Source organism: Gobius niger (genome assembly GCF_951799975.1).
Source record: "Gobius niger genome assembly, chromosome: 14".
NCBI classification, from domain to species: Eukaryota; Metazoa; Chordata; class Actinopteri; order Gobiiformes; family Gobiidae; genus Gobius; species Gobius niger.
Genome location: NC_136865.1, coordinates 15,283,217 through 15,306,608, shown reverse-complemented (window position 1 = coordinate 15,306,608; position 23,392 = coordinate 15,283,217). Strand labels below are relative to the sequence as shown.

The 23,392-nt window shown below is 40.0% G+C and overlaps 1 protein-coding gene across 1 annotated transcript; it reads left to right on the top strand.

The window, feature by feature from the left end:
* Positions 1–22,255: 22,255 nt before the first annotated feature.
* On the top strand, positions 22,256–22,651 carry LOC306973459 (ladderlectin-like; the record flags this gene model as incomplete). The annotated part of the gene is made up of 1 exon (XM_079570383.1): positions 22,256–22,651. The coding sequence occupies one exon, from the start codon at positions 22,256–22,258 to the stop codon at positions 22,649–22,651; it is 396 nt and encodes a 131-aa protein (XP_079426509.1).
* Between the last annotated feature and the right edge of the window lie 741 nt (positions 22,652–23,392).

The following is a 23,392-nucleotide window of genomic DNA, read 5'->3' as shown; positions in this document are numbered from 1 at the left end:
GTGCCGCACACATCGTTTAATCTGTGTTGTTACACATTATTTAATAGGTCCCAGCACACCCCTGAATCATACTGATAACAAACACATGCAGAAAAAGTCAGTAATGATCCATTCCAAATGTCCACACTGTTCCCCCTGTAAGTACTGTCTGTGTGTTTTTGTCACTCCACCTGCACCTTTCCTCTCCTTGTGTCAGTGAATATGAACAATCATGAACACATGTTTTGCATGTGTTTGCTTGTTTTTACTTATTTATTCTGTAACATTAAAAGAGACCTCTTTGATTCAGTCTGGTCTTTTGTTTGGCCTTTATTTTTGCCTGAATTCTGGCCTGATCACTCCATCGAACTAATTAAAATATTAAATATTTGTTGAGGGGAGAGATGTTGTCATGGGTCCATTCTGATTGACTGACTAATTTCATCAGTGTGTTTTTATTCACATCATTACAGTCAGTGCAGATTAAGTTATTAGAATCAGGGTCAGAATAGATTTGTTTTTTTTTTTTATGTGCAATTGCTCAACAAGTATTAATACACTTATTTCTATGTGAATCCTTTTATTCCCCCAGACTAAACCATGATATTGAAATAATAATAAGAGAACAAAAGTCTCTATAGGTGCAGCACCATCAGCAGAAGAACGACTGGCCTAATGTCACTGAAGTTCAAACACGCGCCGCACACATTGGTTAATCTGTTGCTACAAAACACTTTATAGCTCACTGTAAATGTCTTGATTTGCCCCAGAGTTTTTTATTTCCTGGTCAAACAACTCAGCTGACACAGTTTAATTGCCCCTGAATCATATTGATAACAAAGATAAAGAAAATACTTTGATATTTCCTTCACCTGATTCTGGTAAGGGGTATAATTATGAAGATTGTGTTCTCCACTAAAAACTAAATCTAAACCGTCCTGGACTCAGTGATCTGTACATGAAAAATGGCAAACCTCTGTGTTGGTCAGGACATGTTCAGCTCCGCTTTTTTATTATTATTCTGTTACACCAAAACAGACCTCTCTTATTCAGTCTGATCTTTTGTTTTGTCATTATTTTTCACACTAATTAGAAGATCAAATATTGTTGAGAGGAGTGATGTTGTCAAGGATCCAATCTGACTGATCTTTTGCTTCTTTTTCTTTAGGAATTTTGAGAGAAAACATGGAGTGAACGAGGGCTGGGCCATAAATGGAACTGTTTTCATCAAGAGTGTTTTCATTCATGTTACTTCTATTCGTTAGTTCTATTAGTCTATCGGGGTCAGAATAGGCTTTATTGCAAGTGTAATTGAATTGATTTTTTGTGTGCAATAGCTCAACATGTAGGAACAAGTAACAAGTATTAACTTATTTGTGTGTGTGTGTATCCTCTGTTTTCCTCCAGATAAAACCATGACGTTTAAAGTTGGAACAAAATAAGACAAAATAATAATAAGAGAACAAATGTCTAAAAGTGAAGCAACATCAGCAGAAAAACCACTGGCCTAATTTCACTGACGTTTGAACACGTTGGTTAATCTGTTGCTACAAAAGACTTTATAGGCCACAGTAAATGTCTTGCTTATTTCCTGGTCAAACAACTTGGCTGACACAGTTTAATTGTCCCTGAATCAAATCAGATAACAAAGATATAGATATAGATATAGATAAAGATAATACTTTGATATTTCCTTCACCGATTCCAGCAAGGGGCTTTGACCAGTGAAAACATTCCCGATGTCCTCACTGTTTTTTCTCTGTACTGTCTGTGTGTTTTTGTTACTCCACCTTCACCTGGACACATTTTTCCATGATTGGCCACTGATACAATTGTCTCAAAATGAAATATCAGTGGTACAGTTAAAAAAACAAAACTCTTTGTCCACTTTTCATCATTTTGAAGTATTTTTTTTTCTGTAATGTGGTGTCGACACATTCTGCTCATGAAAACATTGTCTGTGATACAATCATGATAAACCTGCTGTAAAATGTAAGCTTATCTGCTGTGTTATTTTCCATGTTGATAGTTAGCAATGAAGAAAGTTTGACAATGGTCAAGTATCATTCATCTGATTAAAGGGGAACAAAGTGCTTTTAAGAAAAGTCAAGAAAAGTAATCAGCGTCTCTACTTTCTCTGCAAGTTGAGAAGAGCCAGAGTCCCAGCCTCCGTTATGTACAACTTCTACAGAGGGACTATAGAGAGCATCCTGACCAGCTCCATCACTGTGTGGCATGGCACCAGCACTGCCTCCTGCTGAATCATGAGAGCAGCGGAGAAGATCTGCGGAGCCCCCCTCCCCTCTATCAAGGAGATGTACTCGACCCATCTCACATGTACAGCCATCAAAATCGCCAGGGACCCTTTGCACCCATCACACAGTCTCTTCAAAGTTATGCCTTCAGGGAGGAGACTGTGGAATCTCCGGGTCAGTTCCAGTCGACTGAGGAACAGTTTCGTCCACAGGGTCATCGGAAAGCTGAACTCCCTGACCTCTCTCCCACCCCTCTTCCCCCTCCCTCCCACTCCACAGTCAAGGATGAGAGAAACATAATTTCAAATCATTCACATGGTTTGACAAAAAAAAAATCTTGATCTTAATATTGTATCTTGCCTTTAACAACATTGGTAACATTTTATACAAACGCGGCATAAATGCCTTGTCAATAATTAAACCACATTAAACCTAGTTTCAAGATGAAATTTCCCTATAAAATACAGGCCCCATACACCGTTTCTCTCATTCTTCTCCAACCATGCAGCTGTCCATCATCTCCTTGTTGCTCCTGGGTGTGTCCCTGGGTTCGGCGTCTCCTTCTGGGCTCAGTGTGGTGAAGCTTCAGCGTGGAGGCTGCCCCCCCTTCTGGTTCAGCTTCGACGGTCGCTGTTACAAATATGTGTCCACAGATTTGACCTGGGCCGATGCAGAGCTCTACTGTGTGTCCCAGCAGGCCAACCTGGTGTCCATCCACAGCCTGGAAGAAAACAATTTTGTCTATAGTTTGATCCAGAATTTTGATCATCGTCAGGGTCACACCTGGATTGGACTCAGTGACACTCAGAAGGAAAGAGGATGGATGTGGTCTGATGGATCCCCTGTGGACTTTACTCAGTGGAGGAAAGGCGAGCCCACCAACTCGGGGGGATCTGAGCATTGTGTGCATATTAACTCTGGCAGTGAAAAACAATGGAACGATATTCCTTGCACACACACATATCCCTCTGTTTGTACATTGCGCAAAACTTGCTCATAATGTGTTAATCATTACGATGCCACTTGTTAAGATGATAAATCATTTGTTATTGTGATTTCAGAAAACAATTATATTTTTTGTTCGGCTGAGGCATATATATTTTATATTTCTATGTCCAAGCTGTGCAACTTTCTTTATCCAAACTTGGATTCATAATTGTAAAGAACATTGTATATCCCACAACAAACTACATCTAAACCTGCCTGGGATTCAGTGATCTGTCCATGAAAAAAGGCAAACCAGTGTGTTTGTCAGGACATATTCAGCTCTGTGATGTGGCCCTGTTCCAGGACACTCTGAACAATCATATACAAATGTTTTGCATGTGTTTTTTTTAATTCTGTAACTCTAATGAAGGCATCTCTGATTCTGCCTGGTCTTTTGTTTTGTCATGAATTTCCTTTTTGCTTTTTTTTTAAGGAATTTTGACCACATTAAACTGAAGTAGGGCTGGGCAATAAATGTAATTATCTCATCGAGTGTGTGTTTATTCATATTATCACAGTCACTGCAGATAAAGCTATAAGAATCAGAGTCAGAATAGGTTTTATTGCCAGTGTAAGTGAAGGTACATTCTCAAACAGGAAATGTGTGTTTATGGCATAAATGGCCGGTCAATGTTTAAACCACAAATTTGTGTTGGCACCATTAAAGATCAAAGTCTAATTTTCCAATAAAATACTGTCACCATAAACCGTTTTGCTAATTTTTCTCCAACACCATGCAGCTGTTCGTCTTCTCCCTAGTGCTCCTGGGTGTGCCCCTGGCCTTGGCCTCTCCTTCTGGGCTCAGTGAGGTGAAGGTGAAGCTGGAGCGTGGAGGCTGCCCCATGTTCTGGGTCAGCTTCAACGGCCGCTGTTATAAATATGTGGCCTCAGATATGACCTGGGCTGATGCAGAGCTCTACTGTGTGTCCGAGCGGGCCAACCTGGTGTCCATCCACAGCTGGCAAGAAAACAACTTTGTCAAGTATTTGATCCGGAATTCTGATCCCACCCAACAACAAACTTGGATTGGACTTAATGACATTGCTAAGGAAAGAGGCTGGATGTGGTCTGATGGATCTCCTGTGGACTTTTCTCAGTGGAACACAGGGGAACCCAACAATGGTGGAGAAAATGAGGACTGTGCTCTCGTTAACTTTGGTTCTGAATTAAAATGGAATGATGGGACATGTTCAGACCAACGTCCCTCTGTTTGTGTGTCACGAAAACCCGGGTGTTAAACCTGACACATTCACGTCACAGCCAGTGGTTCTACCCCTTTACTGTGACGCTCATGCTAATAAACATTTACAAATCGTAATTGCTTGCATGCCATTTATTTGTTTCCTCACGCTGTAATAGCATTACATGTGTTTGAATGATTACCGTCTGTAGGTTAAAACCTTTTTATATTTGATTACGAAAGTGTTAATTTCGTAATAAAAATTACTTTAGATCTGACATGACTTCACTTAGAAAACGGCAATTGTCATGTTTCTGTCCTTCACATTAAGTTAGCACTTTCGCTTAATTAATCAAAACATTTTAGGGTAAATGTTTCATAGTATTTAGAAAACGAAATTGTCTGTGCACCACTAATGTTTACATCACTCCTTCAAGAGAGCAATAAAGGAAAGATGTGTTGTTTCTCCACACGGGTACAACATGCTTATAGCTCCTCATTCTGATGGCCCCTTATCTATGATAATGTCAATGATCTGTCTACTTGAAACATAAAGCATTGACTCTGAAATGTATTTGCCATAAAAGCACCGCACGCTCAGCACCTCAATTATACAATTACTAACATTGGCCCAAATGATGTATAGGCTACAGATATTATCATGACGGCTCCAAAGTCTTGTTCCTTCTCAGTGAAACAAACAGCCAGGCATAGTTGCATCTCATTCTTATACTAACAGAGCACATACTTTTGTTAATTCATAATCATTGCATATAAAGTAATTCCATTCGCCCCAACTAGTCCTATAATGAAACACTGGGAGCAGATACCAGCAGTAATAAGTACAACAGGCATAAAAGATCCTTCATGAAAATGTGGTGACACAGAAGAAACATGCATGTAAATGGAAAAAGATAAAGATTGACCTCTAAATGAAAAGAAAAAATAAGAACCTGTAGTATGGTCGAGCTGTACCATTAGCTTTTTAGCCCATTAGACGCTCTACATATACAAGTCCACTTTCACTGAACTGACATGTTGCACCAGGTAGGACAAAAGGCAGTGGTGGCATCTGTGCTGGTAGTGGCTCAGGCAGGACTACCTACAAATGAAGGCTTCAATTATAACCTATATACCATGTTAAACCCAGCACATTACAATTTGAGACACATACCACTCCAAGATCCGTAGAAGGGATACCATGCTATTCCAGCACTGGACCATCGGGACTTGACACACCCAATCTACAGTCACTGTCACAGTAGCATGCGCCATGACGCGTTCCCTCCAATCCATAGTGAAAGCGGTACTAACAAAGAAATGCTGGGTAAGGACTAAAACAAGTAGTAATTGAGCTTTAACAGAAATTTTAGTTTCTTTACCTGCTCCCACAGAGCACCACTCCCAACAAAATGGAGCCAGGAAATGCAAGGGTCAGAGGGCGAACAAAGAAAGACAGGGTTTTTTTTATAGTGTGGGATCTAGCACCCCATGTGGTGGGTGGAAGTAGCAACCCACAACAGTCACTCCATTACAAACCATTGACCGGCCTAATTTGAAACCACTGAAGTTTAAACATGTGTCACACACATTGGTTAATCTCTGTTGCCACAAATTACTTTAAAGGCCAGTGTAATTGTCTTGATGGCTCCATAGCTGTTTATTTCCCGGTCAAACAGCTTTCGTTCATCTTCGCAAGGGGGAACAGTGTGTCATTAATATTGTACAACACAACATTTGCCAAATTATTGCTGGTCAATTTTTAAACCACAATTTGGGACCATAAATGATCAAAGTCTAATTTTCCAATAAAATACAGCCCCCATGTACTGTTCTGCTCATTCTTCTCCAACACCATGCAGCTGTTCATCATGTCCTCATTGCTTCTGGGCGTGTCCCTGGTTCTGCGTCTCCCTCTGAGCTCAGCGAGATGAAGCTGGAACGTGGAGGCTGCCCCCCATTCTGGTTCAGCTTCAACGACCGCTGTTACAAATATGTGGCCAGTCACATGACCTGGGCCGATGCAGAGCTCTACTGTGTGTCCCAGCGGGCCAACCTGGTGTCCATCCACAGCCTGGAAGAAAACAACTTTGTCAAGAGTTTGATCCAGAATTTCGATCACAGTGAGGGATACACCTGGATTGGACTCAGTGACACTCAGGAGGAAAGAGGATGGATGTGGTCTGATGGATCCCCTGTGGACTTTACTCGGTGGAGAAAAGGCGAGCCCACCAACTATGGGGGATCTGAGCACTGTGTGTGTATTTCCTTTTTTTTTTATACTTTATTGTGTCACGAATTTCATGTTACATTACATTGCATTATTAGCGAGTTAGAAATCACACAATATTTTTTTTTTTTTTTTTTACACCCAGTGAAATAAATAACAAAATAAAATAATAAAGTAACAATAAAAATAAATAAATAAAAATAAACAAAAGAATATACGTATACATATATATACATATATATACATACATATATACATACATACACATACACACAAACATACGTATATAAAATAAAAAATAAAATAAAAATAAAAATAAAAAAAAATAAAAAAATAAAAATAAAAATAAAAAATAAAAATAAATAAATAAAGATTAAATTCGATCAATAGAGAAAATTAATTTGGAAATTTACAGACGTGAATAGATGCGAACATGCATACATCCATGCATACACATATACATACATATATACATGCCTACATACATACACACACACACGCGTGCATACACCTATACACACATACATGCATGCATATGTACATACCTACATACATACGTTTACACACAGGTGCAAGCATCCATATAGCCATATGGCATAGGGCAAGAGACAGGAGGATTGCGTGGGTGTCATACAAAGATCTTACAAATAAACATAAAGACAGTGATGCAATGATGATTGCTGTGTTAACGGGAGCAACTGCCAGGCCATGAGACTACCGCGCACACCCACATATACCCAGAGGCCGGCACGTACGGGCACACACAGGCACACCCACAGCACGCACGCACACCCCTCAAAAATAAAAATAAAAATAAATAAATAAATAAAAAGGAAGAAGCAAAAGAGGAGGATGTTTGGGTATATTTGTAATGAGCCTTTATGCTGTGTATTGCGTTAAAAAGCAAGGTATGAGAGGGCGGCTGTCGAAAGATATGTAACCTCTCACTGCTGCCCGTCACCTGCTTGCCCTATCTTAGTGATGGACAGTGTTATGTCCTAAATTAGGTGGTGTATTTAAAAAGACAGGAGGTAGCGGAAGTCCTGAGGTGTTACACCCCTGACATTCCCCCACTTCTGCTTACCCTATACTGAAGAGGACGTGGATATATATTTTGTGGTGAGCCCTGAGCTGTGTGATGTATTAAAAGAGCGAGGTTTGTGTGGGCAGCTGATGAGAGATACGTTGCCTCCCCCAGTTACCCAACACCCGCTTACCCTGTGGTGGAGCCAATTCAGGTAGAGGGCGCTCTGGGAGGCTCTAACCCCAGAAAGGTTAAAGGGTGCGCCAATCCAGCACCAGGTGTGGTGTAATGGAGGCCAATGGTTTTGACCGTGCGGGTGCTGTGTATTAAATTACCCTAACTTAATCACCTGCACATAGCCAGCACGCGTTCTTCCAACGCTTAAAATACGCCACAACATTATGTCAAAACCAACTCTCATCGTGATGTTGGAGAAGTAAAAACGGCACTCGCCTATCGCTGCCTACGCTGAAGACCACCTGGCAGACTAAGCACTGGGTGCAAAGAGCCTACGCGACCTGGAAACTACCGGGCGTGGTGTGTCAGAAGCTCGTGGTGAAACGCTGGGGGACTGGGTCTTACCGGAGCCACGGAGCGTGTTGACCGAGGTGGGCTTGGCGCAGCGGCGGAGCCACCGGGACAGACTGGGTCTACCTGGTGCGTAAGAGGAGCCATCTCGCTGGAGACGGAGAGCGAAACGGAGCCACGGAGGCGCTGGGTTTCGCTGGAGACGGATCGCGGAGCCACGGGGTCGGATCTATCTCGTGGGCCACGGAGCTCGGTGAACGGGGCCGGAGGAGGGACGGTCGGTGCCGAACCGAGTCGGCAAGGTCGTGCCTAGGGCGGCCAAGAAGTAGACGTGTGGAGAGCCGAACCAAGTCGGCAAATCGTTCTTGGAGCGGAGATTCTGCGGGCGCGTCTGGCCTGCCGCCTGCAGTAACCTATGCGAATGTTCTTCAAATTTGAGGTACAAAAGGCGCTACGGTTATAAAATAAATGGCCATTGAATAAAATGTGTGCACACGAACTAAACCAATGAATTAAATAAGCCTAAATTAAAAAAGCTTACGTAATTCCAATGCGCATTGGTGAAGACTACTGAACTGTACTAAAAACAAAGAAGAATAAATTAAAGACTGATTTATAAAGGTATACATTTAAAGGGTCGGTCTATTTTGTTTATAAAGCTATACCTGCATTTTTGTTTTGAACTGTATAAAGTAACTCAATTTTGATTGCAAAATGAGTGACATTGGGTTGCCACTTTTGTTAGACGGTGGCAATGACGTATGTGAAAAAACTGAGGTTGTTGAAAGCAAAAGAGTGATTAAATTAACAAAAAAAGCACTTCTTGCAAAAATTGATGAACTGGAAAAAAGAAGGAAATCTCTGTTGAATAAAGCTGCTAATGTTAAAGAACAAATATGTAAGTTGATGTCTGATAATGGGTCATGTGATGAAGTCAAAGGTATCTTTTCTCAATATGAAATTCTTGTTAATGATGCCAAAGATGCACATGAATGTTTATTGGAGTTTTTACCTGCTTCTGACAAAGACAAAAATGAAGTGTGGTTTAAAGCAAAACTTCTAAGTGTTACTGACTGTGTTGAGTCTGTGACAGAGTATTTGAAAGGTACAACGAATACTGAATACAGCCAAATTGAGCATGAACTTAAACATGCAGATGATATAAAACCGGGGGACAGTGCATCTAATGTGAGCTTCAAATCCTCAAAATCAAATCGCTCCACCAGATCCTCAACTTTAAGGGTCCAAGCAGAGGCAAAAAGGGCAGCCTTAATTGCCAAAGAAACTGCATTACAAGAAATACACAAACTTCAACAAATGTCAATACAGCAAAAACAAGAGCGTGAAGCTAAAGAAATAAAAGAAAAACAGGAGTGGGAAGCACAACAGGAGGAAATGAGGAAGAAAATTGAAACGGTGGAATTGGAGGCTGAAATTAAAGCTGCTGATGCCGAACTTGCAGTCCTGGAGAAATACAGCGATGGCATGAACTCCTACCTTTCAAAGACAAGGAAAAGCATCACCACTCCTACCACTGAAACCGAACCTGTTCAAGTTGAAATAACTCCTGCAACCAAACCAAAAAGTCTGCAAATAAGAACTTTTGCTCCTGCTGTCCAGCCAAACATTCAAGGGACTCAAAACGTACCTGCAAACTCACCTGTACAATTACCAGAGCTGGTTCAATTTCTCCAAAAGCAAAATGACATTTCAGATCTGCTAATACAACAACAAAATGCTGCACAGCTTCCAGCCAGAGACATCCCGATTTTTGACGGAGATCCACTCAAGTTCACAGTATTCATCCAAGCGTTTAAACATTGTGTGGAAGATAAATGTGCAAACAAAGGTGACTGTCTGTACTTTTTGGAAAGGTACACAAGGGGGCGTCCTAAGGAATTGATTCAGTCTTGTTTACACATGGCTCCTGAAGTTGGCTTTGAAAAGGCAAAGACGTTATTAAATGAACATTTTGGGAATGAAACGAGACTCACAAATGCATATATGCACAAAGTACTTACCTGGCCAGTCATCAAAGTTGAAAACGTGTCTCTCTTGCAAGACTATGCATTATTTCTTCGTGGGTGCAACAATGCGATGTCTGATCTCACAAACCTTAATGAACTGAACATGTCATCAAACATGAAAACTGTCATTTCAAAACTCCCATATAAAATGAAAGAACAATTCAGGAACGTGGCATGTGATATTCAAGAAGCCAACCACCGCAGACTAAACTTTAATGACATTGTGAACTTTGTTGAACGACAACTAAGGATAATTTCAGATCCAATTTTTGGAGACATACAAACGCAAAATGTGGACCGTACTAAGCCTGTTAAAGCAACAGAACTGTTCAAACCAAAGCCAAGACATGACAACTTTGCAGTCAATGTGTGTCAAACTAGTAACCCACAAATCAAGGATAAAAGTGAAAGAAGCAAAGAAAGTAATGCAAATACATTCAAATGTTTGTTTTGTTCACAAACTCATATGCTCAACAGCTGTCAACAGTTCAATGAAAAGCAACATCGTGACAAAATAAGTTTTCTGAAAGAAAAGGGAGCTTGTTTTAAATGTCTGAGACCGGGTCATTTCGCTAAACAATGCCATAAACCCATGTCTTGCAACAAATGTAAGCTGAGCCATCCTACTGCTCTACACACTGTAACAAAGGTTGATAAAGCAGTAAGCACGAATGTTATTCAGCCATGTACAACTGCAAACACCACAGTGTCGTCTCAGTCATGTGTGAGCCATACAGGGGCCGGTATTTGTGGTAAACTTTCAATACTCCCTGTTACAGTCAAGTCTAAAAAGGGAAACAAACTTGTTCAAACTTATGCGTTTTTGGATAACGGTTCAACTTCTACCTTTTGCACTGAGAGTTTAATGAAAAAGCTGAATCTTACGGGAAAGAAATCCAAGATCAGTCTACTAACAATGAGTCCAACCACAACAACTTCTACATACATTCTAAATGATTTGGAAATCACAAGTCTTGATGGAACTGAGTTTTATGACTTACCTGTTGTTTACACACAAAAGCAAATGCCTGTGAACACAGCCAACGTCATTACAAAAGAAGACATAAAGCAATGGACTTACCTGTGTCAAGTTGACTTACCTGAGATCGATGCTGAAGTGGATCTGCTGATAGGCACAGATGCCTCGAAGTTTCACGAACCCTGGGAGGTTGTGAATAGCCAAGGTGAAGGACCTTACGCCACGAGGACCCTGTTGGGATGGGTTGTAAGTGGCTCTAGTGAAAGCTGTGGTGACAAGTCTGATGTACACAGTCATTGTTCTACTGTAAATCGCACTTCAGTACTCACTCTGGAAAGTCTCTTGGAAAAACAGTATGAACATGATTTCAAAGATTTCAACAAAGATGATAATGAAGAGTTTTCTCAAGATGACAAAAAGTTTCTGCAGATTATGGAGGAATCTGTGAAGTTTGAAAACGGGCACTACAGTCTAAAGTTGCCATTTAAAAATCCAAGCATTGAGCTCCCGAACAACCGGTGTGTTGCTCAACAGCGCCTTAATGGTCTAAAAAGAAAAATGGAAAGAAATGAATCATTTCACAAGGAATACACAGCATTCATGGAAGAAGTATTGAACAATGGTTTTGCAGAACTAGTCCCTGAAAGTGAACTAAAACCATCTCAGAACAATATCTACTATATTCCTCATCATGGTGTGTATCACCCACGTAAAGGAAAACTACGTGTTGTTTTTGATTGCGGAGCAAAGTTCAAAGGAACTTCTTTGAACGACGAGCTTCTTCAAGGTCCAAATCTTACAAGTACATTGATTGGAGTGTTAATAAGATTCAGACAAGAACCACTTGCATTCATGTCGGACATCAAATCAATGTTCTATCAGGTCAAAGTTGCTGACGAACACAAGGACTTCCTCAGATTTCTATGGTGGCCTGATGGAGACTTGAACAAGGAACCTGCCGAATACAGGATGACTGTGCACCTGTTTGGAGCAGTTTCATCGCCGAGTTGCTCCTGTTATGCTTTAAGAAGAACAGCAGAAGATCATTGTGAGGAGTTTGCAAGTGAAGTCGTTCAAACAGTCAATAAAAACTTCTATGTTGACGACTGCTTGAAAAGTTTGCCCTCAGTTGGCGAAGCAATACAAGTCGCTCATGATCTCAGTGATTTGTGTCACAAAGGCGGATTCCATCTCACACAGTGGATCAGCAATAATCGAAAACTACTTCAAGCAATACCAGAGCAAGATCATTCAAAACATGTTACAGTGCTTGATTTGGACAAAGACAAACTCCCAACTGAAAGAGCCTTGGGGCTACAGTGGTGCTTGGAAAAAGATCGCTTCATCTTCTCAATGGATGAGAAAATAAAACAACTTACCCGTCGTGGAATGCTCTCTGTGATTGCTTCGGTCTATGATCCTCTCGGCTATTTGGCTCCAGCAACACTTCAAGCTAAACTGCTTCTGCAAGAGCTCTGTCGTAGAAATCATGGCTGGGATGAAGAGATTCCACAACAGTTAAAGCAACAATGGATCAATTGGCTATCAGAGTTGGAAAACCTATCCGCATTTGAAGCAGACAGATGCATTAAACCTCCTGATTTTGGCCTTCCTGTCAAAGCTCAAATTCACCATTTTGCAGACGCCAGCAACAATGGCTATGGCACAGTAAGCTATTTGCGACTGGAAAATCAAACAGGACAAGTACACGTGTCTTTCCTGCTTAGTAAAGCCAGAGTGTCACCACTAAAACCAGTCACAATTCCTCGTCTAGAACTGACTGCGGCTGTCCTAGCAACACAAGTGGACAAACTGATCAAGGTTGAGTTGCAACTTCCATGTAAAGAGTCCTCCTTTTGGTCTGACAGTTGCACTGTTCTCAAATACATTAATAATGAAAATAAAAGATTTCGAACGTTTGTGGCAAATAGAATCTCGATCATCCGGAAAGCATCGAACCCGGACCAGTGGCACTACATTCCAACTAAGGAGAACCCCGCCGACATCACTTCTCGAGGTGTTTCAATCCACAAACTATTGAATACAAAGACGTGGTTAACTGGACCCGAGTTCTTGTGGAATGTGCAACAAACTTGGCAGAAGAATCAAATAAACTTTGAAGATTTAGAAATGGATGACCCTGAAATTAAAGCTGAAATTTTCACAACTCAAATGGATATTAATCCAATCGACAAACTAATCACTCACTTCTCAGATTGGAACAGGCTGAAAACGGCTGTTGCTTGGATATTGAAGATTAAAGAAACTCTGCGTGAACTGAGTAAAATGAGAAAAACCCTCTCACAAGACAACACTCCAGCGTATGTTGAACAAGAACTACGAAAAGTCAAAGGTTGCAAGAAAACTGCAAAGATCTCTACTGAAGACTTGAACAAAGCAGAAAGTGCAATTTTAAGTTTTTCACAAAACCAAAGGTTTCCAAATGAAAAAAATGCATTGTTTAACGGAAAAGGCATCAAAGGAAACAGTCACATTTACAAGCTGAACCCAGTTCTACAGGATGGTTTGCTAAGAGTTGGCGGACGATTGTCAAAAACAGCAATGCCTGAAGAAAGTAAACACCCGATCATTTTGGCAAAAGATCAACATGTTTCAAGTTTAATCATCAAAGATATTCACGAACAATTAAAACACACAGGAAGAAATCACGTCCTCTCCAAATTGAGAGAGAAGTTCTGGATAACTCATGCAAATGCAACAACAAGAAAGATCTTGTCCAAATGTGTTTTCTGCAAAAAGTTTAAAGGAAAACTGTGTCAACAAAAAATGGCCGATATTCCCACAGAAAGAATAACTCCGGACTTGCCTCCATTTACAAATGTTGGAGTCGATTACTTTGGACCCATTGAAGTTAAGCATGGGCGTTCTCATGTAAAGCGATATGGAGTAATATTCTCATGCATGGTCAGCCGAGCAGTCCACATCGAGGTGGCACATTCGTTGGACACAGACTCATGTATCAGTGCAATACGACGTTTCATGTGCAGAAGAGGACCGGTCTCACATTTTCGCTCAGACAATGGCACAAATTTCACGTCGGCTGAGAAGGAACTAAAGAAAATGATTGCAGATGTGAACCACGACAAAATTGAAAAAACACTTTTGTATGATGACATTAAATGGACATTTAATCCACCTTACGCTTCACACCATGGAGGTGCTTGGGAGAGTATGATCAGACTGATTCGGAAAGTGCTATGTTCTATTTTACATCAGCAGACACTCACGGATGAGGCTTTACTCACGGTGTTATGTGAAGCAGAAGTCATTCTTAACGACAGACCTATAACGAAGGTATCTGATGATCCTAATGACCTGGAACCATTGACACCTAATCATCTGCTCACTCTAAAACGCAAACCAACACTTCCTCCTGGTGTCTTTGACCAGCAAGACGTATATGCTCGTCGAAGATGGAAACAATCGCAATATATCTCAGATCTCTTTTGGAAGAGATGGTCAAAAGAATATCTATCAAACTTACAAGAAAGACAAAAATGGAATCAGTTGAAAAGAAATCTAAAAGTCGGAGACATTGTCGTCATTGCAGACTCTACAGCTCCACGTAATTCTTGGATGATTGGAAAAATAATAAATGTGTTTCCAGACAAGTATGGAGTGGTTCGATCAGTTGAAATCAAAACAAAAGCAAATATCATCAAAAGACCAGTAACAAAGCTATGCATGTTGCTGGAGAATGACCCATAATTTCTATTGTTCCCTTTTAAATATAAGTAAAAAGGGCAAATGTTGCATGAAGAAAGTAAAGCAACGAAAAATATTGTCATTGAAATATATATATATAAAAAACTTTAAATTCTTGGTCGGATATGTATTTTTTGTTATTACCATGTAATGTAATGTAATGTAATTTGGCTCCACTTTGTTTAATTATTATGCCAAGGCCATAGATAATTAGGGGCCGGTATGGTGGAGCCAATTCAGGTAGAGGGCGCTCTGGGAGGCTCTAACCCCAGAAAGGTTAAAGGGTGCGCCAATCCAGCACCAGGTGTGGTGTAATGGAGGCCAATGGTTTTGACCGTGCGGGTGCTGTGTATTAAATTACCCTAACTTAATCACCTGCACATAGCCAGCACGCGTTCTTCCAACGCTTAAAATACGCCACAACACCCTGCACTAAGGGTTTTCATTATTATTATTATTATTTTTTTCCCCTTACGTACTGTACGCATACCTGTGTGCACCCCCACACACACACACACTGTATGCACACGCAGGTGTGCACCATGCAGCCACAGTCCCGCCATCGCCCCGCCACCACCACCGCATCACTACATCACCGCCGGCATTAACTTTGTTCTTTATCCTTCCTTTTTGGTTGCTTCCCCCTTTGTCCCGATATAATGCAGCCCTCTATCTATACAGAATGTAACCTTACCTTATTTCATAGTTTACATATAACAATAGTCACAAAACAGCCCATTTATGCGATACTCACCTGTAAGTTTACCTGCAAACAAACATATGCATAGACATATACATAAGATATAAGATAGTCCCAGTACCACAATTGATGCTCTCAACTCTGACATATTAATATTAATAATTAATATTAATAATTATACAGGTCCATGCTTTTTCTCTTTTTTCCCCCTTTTTTTTTTTCCCTTTCCCTCTCTTTTTAAGGCATTTGGTTAACATATGCGGACCATTTCCTGTTGAATAAATTGATTTTGCCTCTCATCTTATGCGCTATTATTTCATTTTCATACAAGTTTTCTACAGCCTCAATCCATTTATCTAGGCTAGGTGGTTCAGTTTTTTTCCAACTTCGAGTTATTTGTTTAATAGCAGTAAGTCTCAAAACCCAAAAGATATAATAATTTTCTTTTTTTAGACTTTTTGGCTGTATGCCAAGCATGGAGTGTAGCTCTTGAATGTTAGTGTTTTTACCGCAGATTTGCTCCATTAAATCCAGCACCTTAACCCAGTATGGCTGGATTTTTGCACATGTGTAGAGGACGTGAACCAAGTCAACGTTACTTTCACCACACTCTCTCCAACAGTATTGTGTTTGGTTTGTATATTTACTAATTATGAGGGGTGTTCTAAAGAATCTAACCAATAGTTTCCACGCATATTCCTGCCAGTAGGGAGACTTTACATAGCAGAAAACGTTTTTACATGCCAGACTCCACTCCTCTTCAGTCACTGTTTTTCCAATGTCTTTCTCCCAAGAATGTAAAATGTTATTTATTTGGTTATCGTTGTTATTTAAAATGTTATACATTTGTCCTGTTACATTTTTGAAGCTCAGATTTTCATAAACTTTCAATATATGCTCCACCACAGGATTAGTGTCTTGAAAAGACTGTATATTTGTTGTTATATAGCTCCTTACTTGGAGGTATCTGTAAAAATGATTGCTTGGGAGGTTATGCTCCTTGGCTAAATTTTCGAATGTATCAACTGCATGATCTTTGAACAGTTTGTGGAATCTTGTGAGTCCTTTAGTTCCCCATATCCTGAAAGTCTCATCCATACGATTTGGAGTGAAGTCTGGATCCTGACCAATTTCCCTCAGGCATACCATATCAGTTGATTTTATTTTCATAATTTTTCCTATTCTTTTCCAACTCTTCCATGTATGATAAATGGAGTGGTTCAAATATTTAACTCTTTCTGCAGATTGCCCTGAGAAAATTTGCGAGGTGGGTGAGTCCACCAATATATTCTCAATAGATTTCCATTTAGGGTTCATTTTGTTGTTCATCAGTACTAAAATGCTTTTGACTTGGGCTGCATGGTAATAAAGGCTCAGATTTGGTAGGCCCAGTCCACCCTGTTCCCTATTTTGTTGTAGGAATTTAAGTTTTACCCTTGGTTTCTTTTCGTCCCAAATAAACTTTCCGAGCATTCTTTCCCACTCCCTAAAGCATGGACTTGTTAGATACAAAGGTAGGTTCTGAAATAAAAAAAGAAAACGTGGCAATACATTCATTTTGATAATTCCTATTTTTTCAAATATTGTAAGGGGCAAAATTTTCCAACGCATGAGGTCCTGCTTCAAGGAGTTTTCCAGGACTTTATAATTACATACATACAATTTGTCAATTTCTTTGGAGATTGTAATACCTAAATATTTTATTTTGTTCTGGTCCCATTTCAACTTAAAGGTTTTCTTAAATTCTGTTCGGAGATTGCATCCTATTTCCATGGCTTCCGATTTAGTAGAGTTTAATTTATAGCCGGAGATGGCCCCATATTTTCCAATTTCCTCCAAGAGTGCCGGTAACGATTTATATATATCGGTTAAAAATATTATAACGTCATCCGCATATAATGCAAGTTTATGTTCTTCATCTTTTATCTTTACACCCTGTATACCCATGCTTGTCCTTATGCATTCCGCCAATGGCTCAATGCATAAGGCAAAGATCTGTGGAGAGAGCGGGTCTGTGTGTGTATTTCCTGGTCAAACAACTGGGCCGACACTGTTTAATTTCCCCTGGATCATATTGATAACAAAGACATAGATATGCAGTAGTAAAGTTTAAAAGAAACAAAAAATCCACTTTTCATCATTTTGCATTTGTTTTTAAATGCTTTATATATATTTTGGAACCAAATGTTTATTTAAGTATTTTTTTCTGTAATGTGGTATCTACACATCCTGCCCCCTGAAAAACAATGTGTCTGTGATACAATTATGGTAAACCTGCAGTAAAATGGTTGTAAACTTGCTGTGTTATTTTTCACGTTCATATATCCTTTTAGGGGGGAATCATTTTAATTCATTTTAAATTGAATATTGTAGTTTGCCTTTAACAACATTTGTGAAATTTATGAAGTTAACATTTTTGCTTAATTTATCTCTGGATCGTAAAAGTTTATCAGCAGCATGAATGGTTTGTCAATAATTAAACCACAATAAACCTATTTTCAATTCTCCTATAAAAAACAGTCACAATACACCGTTTTGCTCATTCTTCTCCAACACCATGCAGCTGTGCATCATCTCCTTGTTGCTCCTGGGTGTGACCCTGGGTTTGGCGTCTCCTTCTGGGATCGGTGCGTTGAAGCTACAGCGTGGAGGCTGTCCCCCGTTCTGGTTCAGCTTCAACAGTCGCTGTTACAAATATGTGTCCAGTCACATGACCTGGGCCGATGCAGAGCTCTACTGTGTGTCCCAGCAGGCCAACCTGGTGTCCATCCACAGCCTGGAAGAACACAACTTTGTCAAGAGTTTGATCCAGAATTTCGATCATCGTCAGGGTCTCACCTGGATTGGACTGAGTGACACTCAGAAGGAAAGTGGATGGATGTGGTCTGATGGTTGGCCGGTGACCTTTCTTTTATGGCACAGTGGACAACCTGATAATTATGGAGGAAAAGAACATTGTGGTGAAATCAATTTCGGTCCAGACCAAAAATGGAATGATCGCCCATGTTCATTAACCTTTCCCTCAGTTTGTGCATCACGCAAACCTGTGTGCCCTACATGACTTACTTTTTGGATTTAAACCTGATCTGAGGTAAGTTTGTAAGTTGTTTAATTGTTTTCCTTACAATGGCTCACAATTAAATACTATTTTCTATTTTTTTTACAGCATTACTTTCCATCGTGGTTTTCTCACTGGACCTGATCTCCAGAGCACCCACCTCTGTTTACTTCCTGCACTGCAAAAACTAATGAACTAGATTAGTATAAAAGTCTCAATTTGAGCATAAAAATCCGAATTTGAGAAGTTTGGACAAGGAAAGATAAGTTGGGCTTTTGATCCAGATTATTTTACTTGCTTTGAGATGTTTCTGACTCGTTTCAATTCATTTTGTCCTTGATTCAAGCAATTTTTTGTTTGCCAATGGGGTAAGAAGTAAGTAAGTAAAGTAAACTTGGTCAGATCAGGAAAAAAGTCTAAATGAGTGAAAACTGCTTAAAACAAGTAACATTTTCTCAATTCAAGACATTTAAGCCAATGCTTGATATTTACTTTTTGCAGCGTGTACTTTCTATCTATTTCTGTCACTCCATCTATCCTGCCCTGGATGGATTTCCAAGATTTGCCGTTTATTCCCTTGGCTACAGCTCAATAACAAACATGACTTTTCATTCTCTCCATTCCATTTTCTTACAAAAGTAATAAACAAACTTAAATAAACAAAAATATTTCAACATGTCTCTGAACAATTATAATAAACCTGTAATAAACCTGTTGTGAACTTATGTTGTTGTTTATTCTGGTCAAAATGAAGGAAGCTTTTCAGAAAAAAACATGCATTTAGTCTCTTACCTCTAACGATGCATTTGCCAGGGTTATATCAATATTTATATATAGTTTTTGATCAATTAATCAGCTTAGTTTTGTTGGCACTTGACACAATAAATGGTCAAAGTCTCATCTTCCCTAAAGTGCAGCCACCCATTACACTGCTTGTTCTCTAGTATAAGAACCATGCAGCTGCTCCTATAATGTCCTGGGTGCGTCCCTGGGTTTGGTGTCTCCTTCCGGGCCCAGTAAGATGAATTTGGAGCGTGGGGATTGTGTGTTGTATGCTGTATGGACTTGCCATCAAAACGTTTTTTTTTTGCCCCTCTTTAAGATATGTGTGTCTCAACACGGACAATATTGTTTTTAAGATAAGAGATAAGATAAGCCTTTTTTGATCTCACAGTGGAGAAATGTACTTGTTACATTCAGCTCTGAGAAACACTCAGGTTGTGCAAATAGGCAGAAAATTTGAGAAAAATAAACATAAAACAATTAAATAGTAAAATAGTGGTATCTTATGTACAATGACTACCAAGGACTTTGTGGGGACAAACGTATAAACAGTAAATAATTAAGTAAACAGACTGCAACAGAAAGTGTTAAAGTCAGTATTAGCAGTGCAGGTTTACGTCTTAGTGCAAGTGGTTGATAAAGTGACGCAGGTAAGTGATTTAAATACAGGGATTATTGCATGAATTCTGCAAAGGGGTTATTGCAGATGTTACTTTACAGTCTTATGGTACAGTCTAACAGCAGTGGGGATGAAGGCCTTGTAGCGCTCCTTATTGTGGGACCATGGACAGCCTAACAGTCTTCCACTGAAAGAGCTGCTCAGCTCCTCTACAGTCCCGTGCAGTGGGTGGGAGGTGTTGTCCATGATGGAGGCTTTAGTTTCGCTATTTTAATTTTTTCCTTATTCTAAATGTAGAGGATGGCTCCAAAAACCAAGCTGAACTGCTGGCATCTCTGAATCTATAAAGCCAATATTCTACAGTATTTGGCTTGTCCCCCCAAAAAATAAAAAATAAAATAAAGGGTGGAAAAAAAAACAAATGCACATTTAAAATTGAAGGTTTTGATTTGTTTTACCACAATTAAGAGAGTACGTGGACTGGCCTCGGGCTGGCCAATAGATTGAATTAATTTCATCAGTGTGTTTTTATTCATATTACTACAGTCCGTGCAGAGTAAGTTATTAGAATCAGGGTCAGAATAGAACTGACTTTTTTATGTGAAATTGCTCAAGTGTTAATACAATCTCTCCCCCCCCCCCCAGACTAAACCATGACATTGAAATAATAATAAGAGAACCAAAGTCTCTATAGGTGCAGCACCATCAGCAGAAGAACCACTGGCCTAATGTTACTGACGTTTAAACACATTGGTTAATCTGTTGCTACAAAAGACTTTATAGGCCATAGTAAAGGTCAAACACACTGACACAGTTTAATTGTCCCTGAATCATATCAGAAAACAAAGATATAGATAAAGATAAAGATGATAATTTGATACTTCTTTCACCGATTCCAGTAAAGGGCTTTGACCAGTGAAAACATTCCCGATGTCCTCACTGTTTCCCCTGTACTGTCTATGTTTTTGTCACTGGACACAGCATTTCCAAGATTGGCTGCTGATACAATTGTCTCCGACGAAATATCAGTGGTACAGTTAAAAAAAAAACTAAAACAAAACATGTCTCTTCATCCACTTTTCATAATTTTGCATTGGCTTTTAACTGGTTTATACATTTTTGGACCTAAATGCTTACTTAAGTTTTTTTTTTCTCTGTAATGTGGTGTCTGCAATGCCTGCTCCATGAGAACATTGTGTCTGTGATACAATAACGATAAACCTGCTGCAAAATGTAAACTTATCTGCAGTGTTATTTTCCACATTAATAGTTAGAGATTGTGGCATTATCAGTTTTATGCATTTAAAAAAAAAAAAAACTTAATGTGTTTTAAAATAAATAACGGACAGATGGCGCCAGCGCGTAAAAGGTATAAAGCCCACACTGGCTCACACGCACCTCTGTCTCCTCACTGGCGTCTCTCGGCTGGTTGGGCTGTGCGTGTTGTTCCACGGGTCCAGCGTCGCGGGTGGCCGACAGCTTCACGCGCACCACCTCACGGCGTCCATGGCTCCCTCAGTGTGTTTGGCCCGGGGTCTGCTGGGGCCCTCGCGTAACCGGGAGGCTATCGAAGCACCGCGCCGGCCGAGTATAGGGCTAGAGATGGGCGTGCGACGGTGGACCCAACGCTTCCTTGTCCTGCTTCTCTTGCTTCTCTTGCTTCCTGTTGCTTCCTTTTGTTTTGTTTTGTACGAACTGAAAAACTAATGTGACCTAATGAAAATACTGTGAACCAACTGAGACCTAAAGTGTACAAACTGTTCAACTGAATGTAACGAAAACGGTGAAATGTCTAATGTGAACAAAAAGTATGAAACAAGAAACGGAAAGATAAAAGTACAACATAGAAATAAACTAAACTGTGTTACAGGAACATGCTGCCTCTGTCCTTATGGGTCGAACCTGTGTGCCTTTAAGCACATTTTTCCAGTTTTACTGGATGGCGTTGTCTGGCATTTTAATTTATTATACCACTACCACCCGTCATGTCACAAGATGAAGAAAGTTTGATAATGGTCGATTATCATTCATCTTATTAGGGGGGAACAAAGTGCACATTTTTGTAAAATTTTTATAAGCGGCATAAATGGCTTGTCAATAATTAAACCACACGTATCCTAATTTCAAAGTCCTATAAAATACAGCCCCCATACACTTTTCTCTCATTCTTCTTCAACACCATGCAGCTGTTCATCATCTCCTTGTTGCTCCTGGGTGTGTCCCTGGGTTCGGCGTCTCCTACTGAGCTCAGTGAGGTGAAGCTGAAGCGCCCAGGCTGCCCCCTGTTCTGGTACAGCTTCAACGGCCGCTGTTACAAATATGTGTCCACTCACATGACCTGGGCCGATGCAGAGCTCTACTGTGTGTCCCAGCAGGCCAACCTGGTGTCCATCTACAGCCTGGAAGAAAACAACTTTGTCAAGAGTTTGATCCAGAATTTCGATCATCGTCAGGGTCCCACCTGGATTGGACTCAGTGACACTCAGAAGGAAAATGGGTGGATGTGGTCTGATGGATCCCCTGTGGACTTTATTCAGTGGTTAACAGGCGAGCCCAACAACGTGAGGGGGATCTGAGCACTGTGTTGATATTAACCATGGCAGTGAAAAACAATGGAACGATTGGCCTTGCACACACATATATCCCTCTGTTCGTACATTGCGCATAACTTGCTCATAATGTGTTGGTCATAACGATGTCACTAGTTAAGATGATAAATCATTGTTATTGTGAATTCAGAAAACAATTAGATTTTTTGTTCGGCTGAGGCATAGATATTTTATATTTCTATGTCCAAGCTGTGCAATTTTCTTTATCCAAACTTGGATTCATAATTGTAAAGAACATTGTTTATCTCACAACAAACTACATCTAAACCTGCCTGGGACTCAGTGATCTGTCCATGAAAAAAGGCATCTCTGATCCTGTCTGGTCTTTAGTTTTGTCATGAATTTCCTTTTTGCTTTTTTTTTTTTTTTAAGGAATTTTGACCAGATTAAACTGAACTAGGCTGGGCAATAAATTGAATTAATCTAATGAACTGTGCATTTATGGCCGGTGACCTTTATTTTGTGGGGGAGTGGACAGCCTAACAACGGGGCAGGAAGTGACACAAGTTATATTGCAATTCTATGTAGTTTGTAAATTATTTATCTGTGTTTTTTCTTTACAAGGCACCATGGCTAACTGTTCTTTTTGTTTTTTGTTTTGTTTTTTTTATTACAGAACAAAGTTCCATGGTGGTTCTCTCACTGGACTTCCTGTGCGTTCTATCTATTTCTGTCACTCCATCAATCCTGCTCTGGATGGATTTGCAA